This window comes from Oppia nitens, unplaced genomic scaffold, assembly GCF_028296485.1.
Source record: "Oppia nitens isolate AA-2021 unplaced genomic scaffold, nextdenovo-longstitch-racon4-pilon3 scaffold8_pilon_pilon_pilon, whole genome shotgun sequence".
NCBI lineage: Eukaryota > Metazoa > Arthropoda > Arachnida > Sarcoptiformes > Oppiidae > Oppia > Oppia nitens.
Genome location: NW_026533252.1, coordinates 1,271,204 through 1,286,648, shown reverse-complemented (window position 1 = coordinate 1,286,648; position 15,445 = coordinate 1,271,204). Strand labels below are relative to the sequence as shown.

The following is a 15,445-nucleotide window of genomic DNA, read 5'->3' as shown; positions in this document are numbered from 1 at the left end:
TTATACCTTAAATATTGTTATTTAATACACTGAAGTTCAAGTGTTTGATTTAATTTATTTTATATCTATAATATATGTAAAATAGGCTAAGCTTATGGTGCGATACATATTGTGTGTGTCAAACAAATCAATGATATTTTCAAATTGTAAGTATTTTATGAGATTTGCAAAAGTACTTCAAAGTGAATGATAACAACAAAAAAGTGGTCTTTTATTTTGTAAGGTTTGCCTAATAATTGTAATGATTTTATCGGACATTTATACTCAAAACTCGTGATATTAAAAGTTTTTCGAGTGTATGATAGCGTTAACTGCAATATATTGTATTATATATTATATAAAACTTATTTATACATACAGTATATAATAAGTATGTTTTATATGTCATCCAATGTATTAACAATTCTTGTCTCTCTTTCTATCTTTCGCTGTATATACCACTCAACGACATGAGCTGATAGCTAACACTTGAGACATACACATACACATACACATACACATACACATACACATACACATACACATACACATACACATACACATACACATACACATACACATACACATACACATACACATACACATACACATACACATACACATACACATACACATACACATACACATACACATACACATACACATACACATACACATACACATACACATACACATACACATACACATACACATACACATACACATACACATACACATACACATACACATACACATACATACCTCTTGTCGGGTCTTTGAGACCCTCGAGTGTGAAGTGTTGTGCGCTGTAAATGGTTTGCCGGAGTGTTAAGTGGCGCTGATATGGAGTGGACTGACGATACACTCAACACAATACTAGACATACTTCACGATTGGCACTTCAGTACTACAGTCTCTTTACATTTATATCTACTGCAACCTCTTGTAGCTATAAAGCACTTCAAACAACTCAAGAGCACCCAATCCATCCATACATACCAATCCATATACCAATCCATACACCAATCCATATACCATATCCTCTAATAAATTCACTCAAATGGATGCATAAGTTGTAGACTTTGTTTCACTCCAAGAGATATTATCCACTGAACAACACTTTATTTATACAATGAATTCCCCGCTATTTATGACTATTGAATGGTATTTCTAATAACCAATATTTACTATATTTTTGACTAATTATTGTGTTTTTTATTGATTGTGTCATACTTTTAACAAAATTCAAATAAGTTTTATTATAAAATTGACATTTAATTAATTAATATTTTAAATACAGTTAATATCAGTACTAAAGTATTAAATGATTTGTTATATAAATAAAAAGTTTTTATTTTGAAAAATAATGAATTGAAAAATACAATATAAGTATTATATACCAATTATTTGATAATTCAAAATAAATTATTGGATCAAATTATCGCTTTTGTTATTTATATCTTTGAGAAATACTTATTTTTTGTTAAGATTACTATTAAGATTAGTAAATAAAAATTAGAATAATTAAATTAAATTAAAGTTTTCTTAAGTAAATTTTAATTATTACTAATAATTTTTTGAGTCAATAATATAATTATTTCGAAAATTATTTTTTGCTACAAATAAGCATTTCTTCGCAAATCTTATTGATTGTTAAACAATACATTAGTAACTAATTGTGTGGACGTTTTGAATACAATTCAAACGTTTTATTTTTGTTTTATTTCAATAATTTTTATTATTCAATTACACCATCACTATAACCGATTTTAGAATATTATAAATATAATTAACCATGGATAATTATTTATATAATGTTTTTGTATATATATTATTACTTTTATGAAACAAATAAAATACTAGAATTGGGTATATATTGTGTTTTAGAAAATAAAAACAATTGCAAAAATTAATTGTTCAATCGGTTGACTAAATTTAATTGTGGTATAACTTAATAAATTATTTTTTGTTGTCAAAAACTATGTAAAATTAATGACATTATAGAATCTATTATATATTATAGATATTTTATAGTGTTTTTTGTGTAACGAATATTATAAAATACAGTAAAACAACATTCAATGTATTACAGCTCCGGTATTAAAGATTAGGATGTGTTGTGTCAACAAATTTATAAGATATTGAAATTTTAGAAAATATTAAAAAACAAATTTATTGGACAACTGTTTCACGTCTTTTCCGTAAAATTGTGTTGTTTTTGAACAAAAAATAGAAATATTTTAATAAATTTATGTCATTTAATCACTTATTTGTTGGACAAACTTAGTTAACAAATATTAATATATTGGAAACGTGTTTAGGAAAGAGATACCACTTTCCTTCATCAGCAGTACTGGCGGTCAACTGAAATATATCTCAGAGCCGTGTGTTAGAGGTTAAGGTGCGAGGGGTTAGAGATATGCTGTTATTATGTATTTATTTTAAGTAATTCAATATATTGTGAATGTTTAGAGATTTGCAAAATTTTAAATATAATTTTAAATGAAAATATTATTATTGTATATACAGTACTGTATTATATTGTATATTCTGTTGGCACTAGTGTTTGCAGAAACAAAATGTTTGTATAATACAAAGCGTATTATACAGTATAATACAATGTAAAATACATAATCAAATTTGGTTTACAAAAACAAATTAGTGTCACATATTGCTAAAAGCATTTGATATAAACAAAGTAAATCATGTTTTATAATAAATATAAATTTAATATTATTTTTTTTATTGAATTTCATTTTTTATTCTAAATTATTTGATTTTTATAACTTAGAAACAATGATTGTAATAATAATAATAATGCATTTTCTAGCAATTATATTTTTACTAAATATTTTAAAGTAATTTTTTAAACATAATATATATTAGTATTAAAATTTGTATAATACATGCATTACATTGTATTTTACTGTATTATACATTCAAAATTCAAAACCTTGTATTTTTTCAACCCTGGTTTGCAATATATACTGTACTACAGTATAAACTATTACTATACAAACTATTAACTAAATAGTATAAAGGTTTAAAAAATAATTTTATTAATAAAAGTTTATTTTTGAATGAGAAATGTATTTGATTACTATTGATATTAATGTACATTAAGTAAAAAAGTTATGATAACATTAAAGACAGTAAAGATAGTAATAATTATGAGATAGTAATTGTAAAAAACATAAGAATCTATAAAAAAAATTCTTTTTGAAACTTTTTAGAATTTTCATTTTTGGATAACTCTATGTAAATCTCAGATTCATTTTGTAAAATTACCGTAATATACATTACCGTATAGACCCGCATATAGCCCCCATGACAAATTTTTTAAATTTAAAAATCAACATTTGGTGTGGGGCTGATTTTACAAATACCCCCTAATGGTGTTATATGTTAAGTCGTGGGGGGAATGATTGGGGGATAGGATTATATGTAAGATCGATCTATTGCTATCAGAAACAATTAAAGGCCGGTTAATAGCAATTAGTGTTAAAATAGCTAAAATTAAATATATGATAATACAGTAATGATAGAAATAATAATTAACACAATAATCAGTTTCCGAGCGGTCATTAAATTGAAAATTACCCATTTGTAGGTATTATTTGGTATTAAATAGATCTGTCAATAGATTGCATTTTTTAGGGCGTAATTACAAACATTCAAAAAAAACTTCAATTATTTAAATAGTGGGGGTATTTGATAATTCATTAAAATCAACATTTGGTAGAGTGGGCTATATCTCATTTATTGCCTCAAATTTTCACATATAGCCCCTGATGGCTAGGGGCTAAATGCGGGTCTATACGGTACATTTATTGAATTAATTAATTAAAAAATTAACTAATGATGTAATAGTTGTTATACATTATACCTATTTTCAATAGATTTTGTTATAATAATGTTAAGCGACATAAATATAAGTTTTTGATGAATGATTTAATTAAATTATACGTAATATTAAATTAAGACAATATTTTGAGACAATGGTTATCAATAGACTTAAATTATAAATAAATATAAGATTTTTTTATTTAAATTTAGCTTTTATTTGTCAACTTTCGTGTGAAACAATTTTTAAAAATTTAAATTAAAGTTATTTCTTAAATTACAAAAACAATACTAATAATAATAATAATGCATTTTGAATAAAGTAAATAATTATACGATAAAATGATAATAAGTACTATAAGACGTGATAAGAATAATAAAAGTAAAAATAATTAATTTTAAAATAATTAATTTGGCGAACATTTTGGTCGACATAATTGAGAAATAACTTTTCATTTTAAAAAACAACAAAAATATTATTTCAATAATCAAACTGAACGCCCATTAAAAACAAATATCATCTAAACCTTCGAATAAAAGCTCATAAAACTCAAGAAGTGTATATAAATGACATTTTTTACAGTGAATCCTAATAAATGTTTTTTTCATTTCACATAAAATAGACAATCAATTATCAGATGTGTGATTGTGGAGGTGTTATCTGCGTAAAAGGTGTCCATTAGATAGTGTCTGTGCGGCGTTAATGTCGAGTTCAAACTCCACAAGCAGTGGGAAGTGATCGGATGGTATGTGTTGTTGGGGACAACCGGCAACTTTGTTCTCACGTAACCACTCGGGATCTAATGGTCCCAATAGACCCAACACTGTTAAGTGATTCTTCGAGTAAAATATATAATCGATTACACCCTTAAAGTCAAACCTATTAGAAATAAATATTTTTAAGTATTATTATTAGTATTACAACAGTTTTATAGTTAATATAACTGACGTATAGTTCGTGAATGGCATGACATCGTCTCCATAAGCTTTTGTTATTTTGAATGGATGAGTATATTCAGTGGTTCGCTCAGAACAACTCAGTTTACGTAAACAATCCTTATATCCGAGTTCTTTAAAGTCCGGGTGATCCGCTGATATACGACCATTAGATAAAAAGTCGACGACTCCCGATTCGGGCAGTGAATTCAAATCTCCGCAAAAGATCAATGGAATACTGTTAGCGTCGGCTTTTTGGGCGCCCGGTCTAAAACTGTGAGCCGAGTCCTCGACAATAGATCGCAATTCATGCATTAACATTATTGTTTGGATCATTTTAACGTCACAGTACTCTGGGTCCCAATGAATATGTGCCGTACAGACTAATAATGGATGATTCGCTTGCGATGGATCCGGTAACATACCTATTGGTTAAATAAATAGTTTAATTAACAATCAATTATAGTCGGGTTAGTTTGTTATATACCCGCTTCAAACGCGCCCTCTTTGGTTTGTAAGAGTGCGGCCAAACCGATGTTATCTTTAGTCATCACGCGATTCAACATATCATCCGATCCCTCGGCGTTAGCCATCGCCAGCTGATTGAATTCAACCAAATGCTCTTTTATTAAACTGAATCTAAATCATTGTAAACATTAAATTAGTAATTATTTATAATAATATTTTATTATTATAAATTTGATTCATATAATTAAATAATTACTTATTAGTTCTGAAGAATATAGCACATCCATCCACATGTAGTCTCTCTTTCTCCGACATAGTCTTTGCCCTGGATTTCGGTGAAAATATGCCATCATATCCGTCACGTGTCAGTTCTGGCATAAAGAAACTATAGAACTGTTCCGTTTCTACTTCTTGTAGTGATATAATATCTGCTGAATAGTGACGAATTTCTTCTATAATGGCTTTCCGCCGATACTCCCAGGCCAGCGCCCAATTGGGACAATAGCCGTACAGCTGTCGAGTGGCCAGTTTATCACACAATATATTATAACACATTACGGTAAAAATGCTGGTCGTTCGGCTACGATCGGGATGTCCCGACGGAATCCATGGACGCTGCGGAGGTCTTGAGGCCGTCACTATATAAGTAATTAATAATTTTAATTAGTTATTAAAATTGTTTATTAAAAACCCTATTAATATTAACACTATATTTAAGTAATCAACTCATATTACTGTAAAAACAATTATTATAATAAATTTGAAATAAGTTTAAAGTGATATTTAAGTAATTGTCAGAAGAAATTATATTTTTATTTTTATTGTTAAGTAAAAGTAAATCTACTTTTATATACCGCATAATATTTAATGACAAAATAATGACTAGAATTAAAAGCACCAATTTTTCGCTTTCAATGTACATATATGTGATTATATAGTAAATTAGTATTTTAACAAAAAGTGACAATCAATTGAAGTATCTTTAAAACTAAACGCTTTTTGAAATAAAATTTAAATTATGTAAATTAGAGGATAATATTTGATGAGTCCTTATATTTAATATGAATGCCAATGAATATCATCTTTATTATGTTGATTGCACTCAAAATAATAAAAACTATCATTAAATATAAATTTAATGCAAATGAAGATGAAAAACAAGTTCATGACTTGTGATGACTTATTCCAGTGGCTAATGAATGGACACAAAAAAAATTTCTGAAACTAAATTAACGCAAAAATTTCTTTCGCAAAGTGTTTGCCATTTTTCAAAAGTCAATTATAACATCTCATCTAATTTTCATGATTTAGATAATTATATTTTATTTTTTACATATTTATAATATATAGTTATTATTTGATAACACTCTTTACAATTACATTATAATTGTAACTTATTTATTATATTTCCTATAAATTTAAGTTACATTAGGCAAACATTTGACAGTTTAGGTAAACGCAATAAATATTTTTAGCTATTATAACATGCATTTTAGTTTTATTGTATATTATTTTAATTATTTTTATAGTATTTGACCCTTAAAAAATTATAGATATATTATACAATTGTACAATTTTTTAAAAATTGTAAGAGGTTTGAGAATTGAATTATTTATAATAAAATCAAAATGTTTAATAAATATTTATATATTTATGATTAAATATTCTAAAAATTTATAATTATAAATAAACTAACATATATATTATATAATAAGCTAATTGTATGCAATTTAGTAAAATTAGAACAGCTCTGTATAATATCAACTAAATATTAAATATAATTCAATAATTCAATAAAGCAAATGACAATGTTTTACATACTATATATATTTAAAAAAAGTGTTAATTAAAAAAATAATTAATATATTGAAATTTTTATAGAAATTAATTTAGAGTAAATGATACAGGTCTAAATTAAAAATATATTTTAATGTATGTAAAAACAAGATGATTAAATATAACTGTGTAAAAATTATGTGAAAATATGTTGAAACTTATTTATAAATTTTATCAATTTTATAAATTTATTCATGTTTTGTAATATATGTCCACTTCCTTTAAATTTCATAATATAAAAAATATAATATTTAAAAACAATATGTAAATTAATGTATAAAAAAATAAATTAAATTAATAATTTAATATTATTTTAAATTAATATAATATATAGAATTCATATAATTTCATTAAAAAATTGTTTAAAAACTTTATAAACGAGAATTAAAATTTTAGTTTAATTAGAAATAAAAAATATTTAATAAAAATGTAATAAATCCATAAGTTAATGAAAATAATTTTCAAATTTTTCAAATGACTGCTACATTTCCCGACCGATAAACAAATAAATACATTATTTTAATGTGAAATATATGTAAAGTTCAAATTATCTTAATTTGAAAATATTTGTCTCAAAAAAACCCGTACAGTGTGTGTATGTGTTTGTGTTTTTGAGAGGAAGTTTGATTTAGTTGGATGTCAAGTAAATCAGTACCAAAACTTTTTTTCACTGAATAATCATTGAAAATCAACTCTCAAATAAACTCAAAACATGTTTGTTGTGTTGTGTCATAAAAATGAAATAAACTGAAACTAAAGTGAATTTATATACTAGAAAAATATATTAAAGTAAGCTTAAACATTATATATATATATTTTCTTTAAAAATGCTAAGTTCACAATGTATTCAAACAAAATAAATAAATAACAAAATAACAAAAAACAAATCATATTATTAACAAAGGTATGTATTTTTTGTCTGTGATAAATAAATTGTCCAAAATATATCATACAGTATAATGTATTCATATACTGTATATAAACTAAACAAGAATTATATACAGTATATTATAAACATTGAATTCATTTCGCTTTAAATATTAATTTAAAATTTTGATTTTTTATGCAAACTTGTCAGCAGATGGTTTTAAGTTAAGAGTTATGTAATAACTTTGAAAAAGGTATTTATTTGTTTATTATTTTATGCTCAATAAAGTATATGAAAACAAAATAAAAAATAAATGATATTTGGACTCCTAATTAATAGAAAACCATAAACCATTAACTCTGTTTAAAAACTGTAGTCTATAAAATCATATTTAAAAACCATTTGTTATATAAAAGTACTGTACAATAGTTATTAACAATATTTTTGTCAATCAATTCATCATATAATAGAAGTGACTAAACTCGTCATAAAAACAATTAATCGGTTAAAACAATAAGTCATGAAATATATGATTATACTGTATATTCTGTAACGTATAATATATGACATAAACCCAGAGCTAATCATAAGAAAAACTAAAACTTTTTTTTAAAGTTTAAAGTTCTCATGAGTTAAATGAAAGTCATAATAGTAATAATGATAATCATAAAAAACTAACGGGAAATGAGTTTTGTTGTGTTAAAAGTCAACAAAACAAAAATATTGCAATTATTTACTTAAAATTGTTAAACAACTTTAACTAATGTCAATTAATGTCCATTTTCACAATACTTAAACAAATTTAAGTTAATTGACTTAATATCTTAATCTATTATACTAATAAATTATTGTAATAAATATATATATTAATGTAATCATTATATAAAATATAATAAATATATAATTTATTACTTTTGGTGACCGATTTATCCGTTTGTGGCAAACAAATCACAGGTTTTTGATTTGATAAAAATAATGAAATATTTTGACCATAAATGAAACCATTTGTGTTATCAAAAGATGTGTCATTTAATTGATTCAATTGTTTCGTCTTTTTTCTGCGTTTTCGTGGTTTGATAACTCGTGGCAAACAATAATCAGAAGAAGCATTGGATGAGTCTTCGGATGCAATACTAATGCTATCGTTATTAAAGCTTTTATCTGTAATCTTGTTTCGCACTACTATTGCCTCATCACTGGTGGCTAATCCACTGTTATTGATCTCATTAGAACTTAGACATGAAGATGAATCAGAAATATCGTCAAAGTTGTCAACATTTGTTGAAATAATAGATTTATGAATCTTATGATTATTGGACACATGTTTCGCTTGTCTGCGACGACTATTATTGATTGGATGACTGAGAAAGAGATCATTTCCTTTAAAATATGTTTTCTGACTATTCTTTAATATCAAGTCATCAACAATAAACATATCATTATTATTGTTAACATTTTTATTATTATATAACATATTATTTTTATTATTAAATGAATTGACACATTTAGTAGTTTGATTGGGAAGTATGATTGGCACTCCCTGTGCGTGAAGTGCCAGTTTCCAAAGCGGCAATATATCTACCATTTCGGACATTTTCGGTTACTATAATCGGTGTCCAATTAATCACAATAACGGCAAAATTTTTCAAATACATTCAATTATCAATTAAATTAAGTTCCATTATTTAAGACAAACTTTTTTCAAACTTTTAATAACTTTTTAAATATAAATATATTAATTTTTAAATTTATAAACTTAATCACTTTTTCTATTTATATGAACAACTCTATTATCACATTATGTAAATAAATATAGTAAATAAAATTTTAATAAATTAATAACAATTACAATTACAATCACTAAATAACGATTGAAATTAAAATAACTTGAAAACTAAATAATTAAATGTAACGGTAATGTTGACTATGGTTTTAGTTGTTTATAAGAGGTATTAATAAATAGATGAAAAATTATCGAAAAAATAGACAACAAGTGGAGAGAATTGTGAGAGAAGATCACTGGTATTATAGTAATGGTTATGGATTTGGTATGAAAATAGACTGAATGGTGTGTTGGGATGGGATGTGCTGTAAATACTATCACTGAATGGCACTGAGAGGCACACACACAGCAACCAGCAAAACAAGTAACATATCCAATGACCCGAAATATTAACGCATTTCGTTATACAGTAAAGTAGTTTAAGAGTTAAGGCCTTTTGATAAAAAGCCCACACTCTCTGGTATATGACTTACAGTTTACAATATGTACTAAACATTACATAAAAATTGGTATAAGCCTTGTATGGAGAGACAGAGCTAACAGTTTTATACACAACAGATTCAATTGAAACACCAATAGATAACTTCCTTGTTATGTACAGCTCCGGTGTCTATGTGTGCTCTTTTGTTGGACGACTCCACCAATTTTTGTTAGAGTGATTACAATCAGCCGACCTAACAGTTCTCCCCCAACAACAACAGGTTAGCCCCACTCAGTCATCTATTATCCATAACATACATCTAACATACTTTTTCACAAACGACTAAATGACTATCAAGTAAATAGACATTCAAAGAGAGGCAGTCATCAGATTAAGCGCATTACCAGTTCGTGACCTAAACTCCACAAACTTAAAAAACAATGCCTTTTGCTATATATCAACCAAATATCATAATTAAAAAATTTGCATTTAGTCCAAGTCATCAAATAATATATAGGAAATTATCACTTAGTATTAAACTTTACAATATTTTATGTGTCGTCCATCAGATTAATTTAAACATTAATTACAAATCAAATCATACATTTAAACTAAAGATATCAACATTAAGTTTATATCAAAATTCAAACATTGTTTTCAAAGATAATAAACAAATGTTCAAAAACTAATCATTTTTCTCAAATATATTTTAAACATCTTTTTTGTAATACTATTACAGTACATCTCTCCGAGATTACATACAAGTGCTATAATACATATAAAATTACTATTCAAATGTATAAACAACTAAAATGTAAAATTGCATTATAAATTATTTAAACCTAGGTCAATTGTTTCTAACTGTATATATATATATAGCCATTGTCATAGTGTTCTATCAAATAATAAGATTTTAAATCTAACTTAATTTTGTAACATTAATAAATAAATTTCTTAGTCATATATAGAGTTCTGGCAATTTTCCATGGGAAGTTCCCTAATAAAATCACACTAATTTTATTGAAAAATATCTAAATTTATTTGGAAAATATATTTTAGATTATTACAATAAATAGCACCAAAAATTAAATAATTCGCATAAGATTTCATAGAAATACTTAACAATAAATTTAGTGATACTTTTTTATAAATACCACTCAAAATACAGTTTAATATAACATTTGTTTTTCAAAACATGAGAAAATTTGATTTTTAGGGTTCAATAGGTGATAACACAAGGAAATAAATTCCATAGGAATTCCCAGGAATGAGATAAAATAAGCAACATTTGGGATATAAAACATGGAAGGAATTTGATCGAACCCAACTCATAAACAATATAACAAATTTTAATAACAATAATTTTGATAACTTTATATTAAACTATGATTGTGTAAAACTAATAATTTAAATTGTACTAGTTTACTTGGTTTACTACAGTATAAGTTTTAATTTAATAAAAGTTTATTTCATAATTTATCTATTTATAGTGACAATGCTTTATATATATTCATGAAATAGTGACAAAATCACTAAAAATATTTTCTTTCATTATTTTTGTTGCAATTTTTATATATACAGTATTATTGCATTTTATAGTAGAGTAAAGTTTTAACATTAAATAGAGTTAAAAATTGATAAAATGAAATAATTTTCAAATCTAAACCATTGGTTCTATTCTATGACTTAAAACCTATAAACTTTCCAAATATTTTCCCAATTTATTCAATGCTATTTTAATAAATGTGATAATCTTTTAATTAAAATTAAACTTGAAAATTGAATTACTTATATAATAAGTTTTTAAAAAATCATTCACAAATTATTTTTGTATCAATCCTTTCCTTATATTTGTTATTTTATTTTATAATAATAATAATGAGTAGAAAATTACTTCTAATTTATTTAATTAAAAATGTTAATTAACTTTAAGTATCTCTTAGAAAAATAAATAACTAAAAGTCAATAAATTTTTATTTGTATTACAATATATAATTTATATTAATATATGCTATAGATTTAATAACATATTATAATAATTTCTTACGTTCAAAGTTTACAAAAATAATATATATGCTTACTTAATAATTAGTTTGAAATATTTTAATATAACCACATTTAAGCAAATGCGGTTAAAAATGATAATTTAAATAACAATATTAATTTATCTATATTTTTATTAAATAAAAATATTTACTTTAATAATTTATTTAATTTATAAATCATACAAATTTTGTATGAAAGAAAAATTCAAATACTTAAGTAAAATAAATAGATAAGTTCAACATTAGGAAAATAATTAACGAATATTTACGGTCAGTTAAATAAATATAATGTATATGATTTAATAGTCATTGAAAATAATAACAAACAAATTAGTAAAATTATTTTCAATGTATTTTTCAGATATGTATTATTACCCGCTGTCATCATCAATTGAATCAATCAATCATACAATATAATCAATACATATAGAGTAGTATATAATCAAATATAAAGTCAACTGATAATTATAAACAATGTCTTAATAATAATCATAATAATAACAATAATTTAAGTCTGAAAAACTTAGTTGAATAGATATTACGCTTTCATAGTAGTAATAAAACAGATTGTAAGGCGTTTTTTAAATGATTAATATATCGTCAACGCCTCTGACCTATACCTCTGGAGTTTAGGTCATAATTATGTCAGCAAAAAGAGTGGCAAACATACGGAAGTCATAGTATTTTGTTTGAAACAAACGCCACGAAATATCGCATGATTTTCATCAAACATTACAGCAGATTGTTATGTGATTATATAATAGATATACATTTTCTGTGTATATCTCTATTTCTCATTACATAACAATTGGATTATTACCAATAGGATAGCTGTTTAATGTGAGAAATCACTTTAAAAGATATTTAAATTATGCATTTCAATGTTTTTCATATTCAACAATTACAGCATTTCCACAAAAATAAAAAATTTATTTTCGATACAACTAATGTCCTGCAATATTATATAATTTATTCAATTTCATACTTAATTGCTATGCAATAGACTACCTGTAAAGTGCATGAAATTTATTTGAATATTGATTCAATTGAATTTTATAAGAAAACGCTAAAACTATATTATTTTATTCAAACATTGTAACGACATATTAAATAAAGAAAAAATAATAATAATTAAAACTAAATTCACTCATCAACCGGATTACTATCATATACTGTACAGTAGTATATACTGTAAATGATGTGCAATTGGTTTCATATCAGTAATTTCCTCAATATTTTCAAACGCATTATTAAATACATAATATGTATATTAAAACTCGTTTCTCACAACACACTAATAACTTTTGAAATGAACATTGAATTAAACAAATTGTATTTAATGGTAACCTATTGAAAATATTACTGTAATCTTAAATACATTTCTTAAAAATAAATTATATAATTTTGATTTAAATTATATTTTTATTAAAGATAACAAAAATAGTTTAATAAATGTAGCCATAGGTCATCGTATTTTATTATTATGTTTTAATTAAAAGTCTTTAGCACAAAACATCATATTATAATTGTAAATCATATATTTAACTTACGGTAATAATTGTAAAATGACAATATTATTGTTTTATAATTACATTAAATATTATGTTTAAATTATGCTTTAAAATAAAATACAATTCAAAGTTTGCAAATTTATATCAAAAAATATAAATGATTGTCATTTAAATAATCGTAACATTAAGCGCGCAATTAAAATGTTGATAATTTTTATATTTTATATGCAAATTGTTTTCAAATAAATACGTCATTCAATTTTATCGACAAAACACTCACAACTTATTAAAAATATATTTTTTAGACTTTTTAAACAATTAACTTAAATAAAAATTATATTATCTTTTAAATATTTTAGATCACAATTTTGCACTACAATTATAAAACTAATTTATCACTGATTAGAAATCAATGCATCAAAACTTAAAAATCAATTCATTGATTTAAAATTAAATTTAAAAGTAAAAAATAAAATGATAAACAAATGACTGACCGACGAGATTGTCCAACAAATAAGATAACAGTCTTTGCGTTCCATTATTTTCGTTATATATCACTAACAACTCCTGTGTCAAAGGATTTCCCTTAAGACCTATCAGTCATAATTGTAGACAAAATAAAAACATATTTGATTAACAATTGATAAACACAATCATCTTTTGGTACCTAAATTTGAAATTTGAAACAGTTTTCCCAATTCGTAGGGAAGACATCGCAAGTAATTGTTGTTTAAGAGCAGTTCCCGCAACAAAATTAGATCTCCGAGTTCGGCGGGCAGTGAACGCAGTTTATTACACGACAAATCCAAATGCATTAATGATGTCAACCGTGCGATGTCTGGCGGAATACGACTCAGACTATTGTCGTTAAGATAGAGAGACGTCAAGTGTGTCATTGACCATAACTGCGGACTCAAGTTTCGAATGGAACCTTTAGAAGTGATAATCAATGAAGACATTAATCAATAAATGTAATCAAACATCAAATTGTTTTTTTTTATTCGGGAAATACACACCAGTTATCTCTAACTCTGGCCACGAAGATTTCTTGCCATTTTGGACATCTTCGGGAGACATAATAGAGTGCGTGCGGCGCGGGTTTGGCGGCTCATACTTGTCTCGTTCGCGGTCTCGATGTCCCGGACGTGACATTTAGTTATCTGTGAGTCGGACACACAAAAAATGGTCAAATATTATCACAATAACCACTGATTCATACCTGCATTAAGGATTACAAAAATTAATGGATGTATTGACAAATTGTTGGCCAAAATACCCGAATGACTGCAATCCCGATACCAATTCACATGCAATTCATGTCTTCAATGTTTAAACTAAACAAACCATTCATTGATTGATTGATTGATTGATTGATAAACAAAAAAAACTAACAAATAATTCATTCATTCATTCATTTGATTGTATGATTCAGTGAGACATTCATTGAAACACAACTGTTGTGTTGTGTTGTGAAGTATGGGTTAAACATACAGTATATGTCATTGAATAGTGTGTCCAAACATACACTCAAACATAGCAATGGTTAAGGCATTCATCAATCGTATGATTCGTCTAAAGGGTTCCATAAAAGTACCAAATATTTTGTTACACTATTTAAGTGTAATTTGAATATTAACTCAAACAAGGCTTTTGTCTCTTAGTTTACAATCAATGTGTCCATAAATTACGTCTATATTACTAATGTTTGTGTTTTCAATGTTTACATTAAACTAAAGTTTGTTTTTAAAGTTATTA

At 25.0% G+C, this 15,445-nt stretch overlaps 1 protein-coding gene across 1 annotated transcript; it reads right to left on the bottom strand.

The window, feature by feature from the left end:
• Positions 1-4,187: 4,187 nt before the first annotated feature.
• LOC128964203 (CCR4-NOT transcription complex subunit 6-like) lies at positions 4,188-15,188 on the bottom strand. The gene is made up of 8 exons (XM_054310763.1): positions 14,910-15,188; positions 14,707-14,850; positions 14,358-14,621; positions 14,185-14,283; positions 5,483-5,864; positions 5,246-5,397; positions 4,772-5,183; positions 4,188-4,702 (listed from the first exon to the last, which is right to left on the bottom strand). Exons 2-8 carry the CDS (start codon positions 14,840-14,842, stop codon positions 4,480-4,482), a joined length of 1,668 nt encoding a protein of 555 aa, XP_054166738.1. The 5' UTR covers positions 14,843-14,850; positions 14,910-15,188; the 3' UTR covers positions 4,188-4,479.
• Between the last annotated feature and the right edge of the window lie 257 nt (positions 15,189-15,445).

Excerpts from the sequence above, each read along its gene's own strand:
- LOC128964203 (XM_054310763.1), bottom strand. The coding sequence starts at position 14,842 with ATGTCACGTCCGGGACATCGAGACCGCGAACGAGACAAGTATGAGCCG. Across the intron at positions 5,865-14,184 it reads TTTGTTGGACAATCTCGTCG|TGACGGCCTCAAGACCTCCG; the intron begins GTCAGTCATTTG and ends TTACTTATATAG. Across the intron at positions 5,398-5,482 it reads ATATTCTTCAGAACTAATAA|ATTCAGTTTAATAAAAGAGC; the intron begins GTAATTATTTAA and ends ACAATGATTTAG.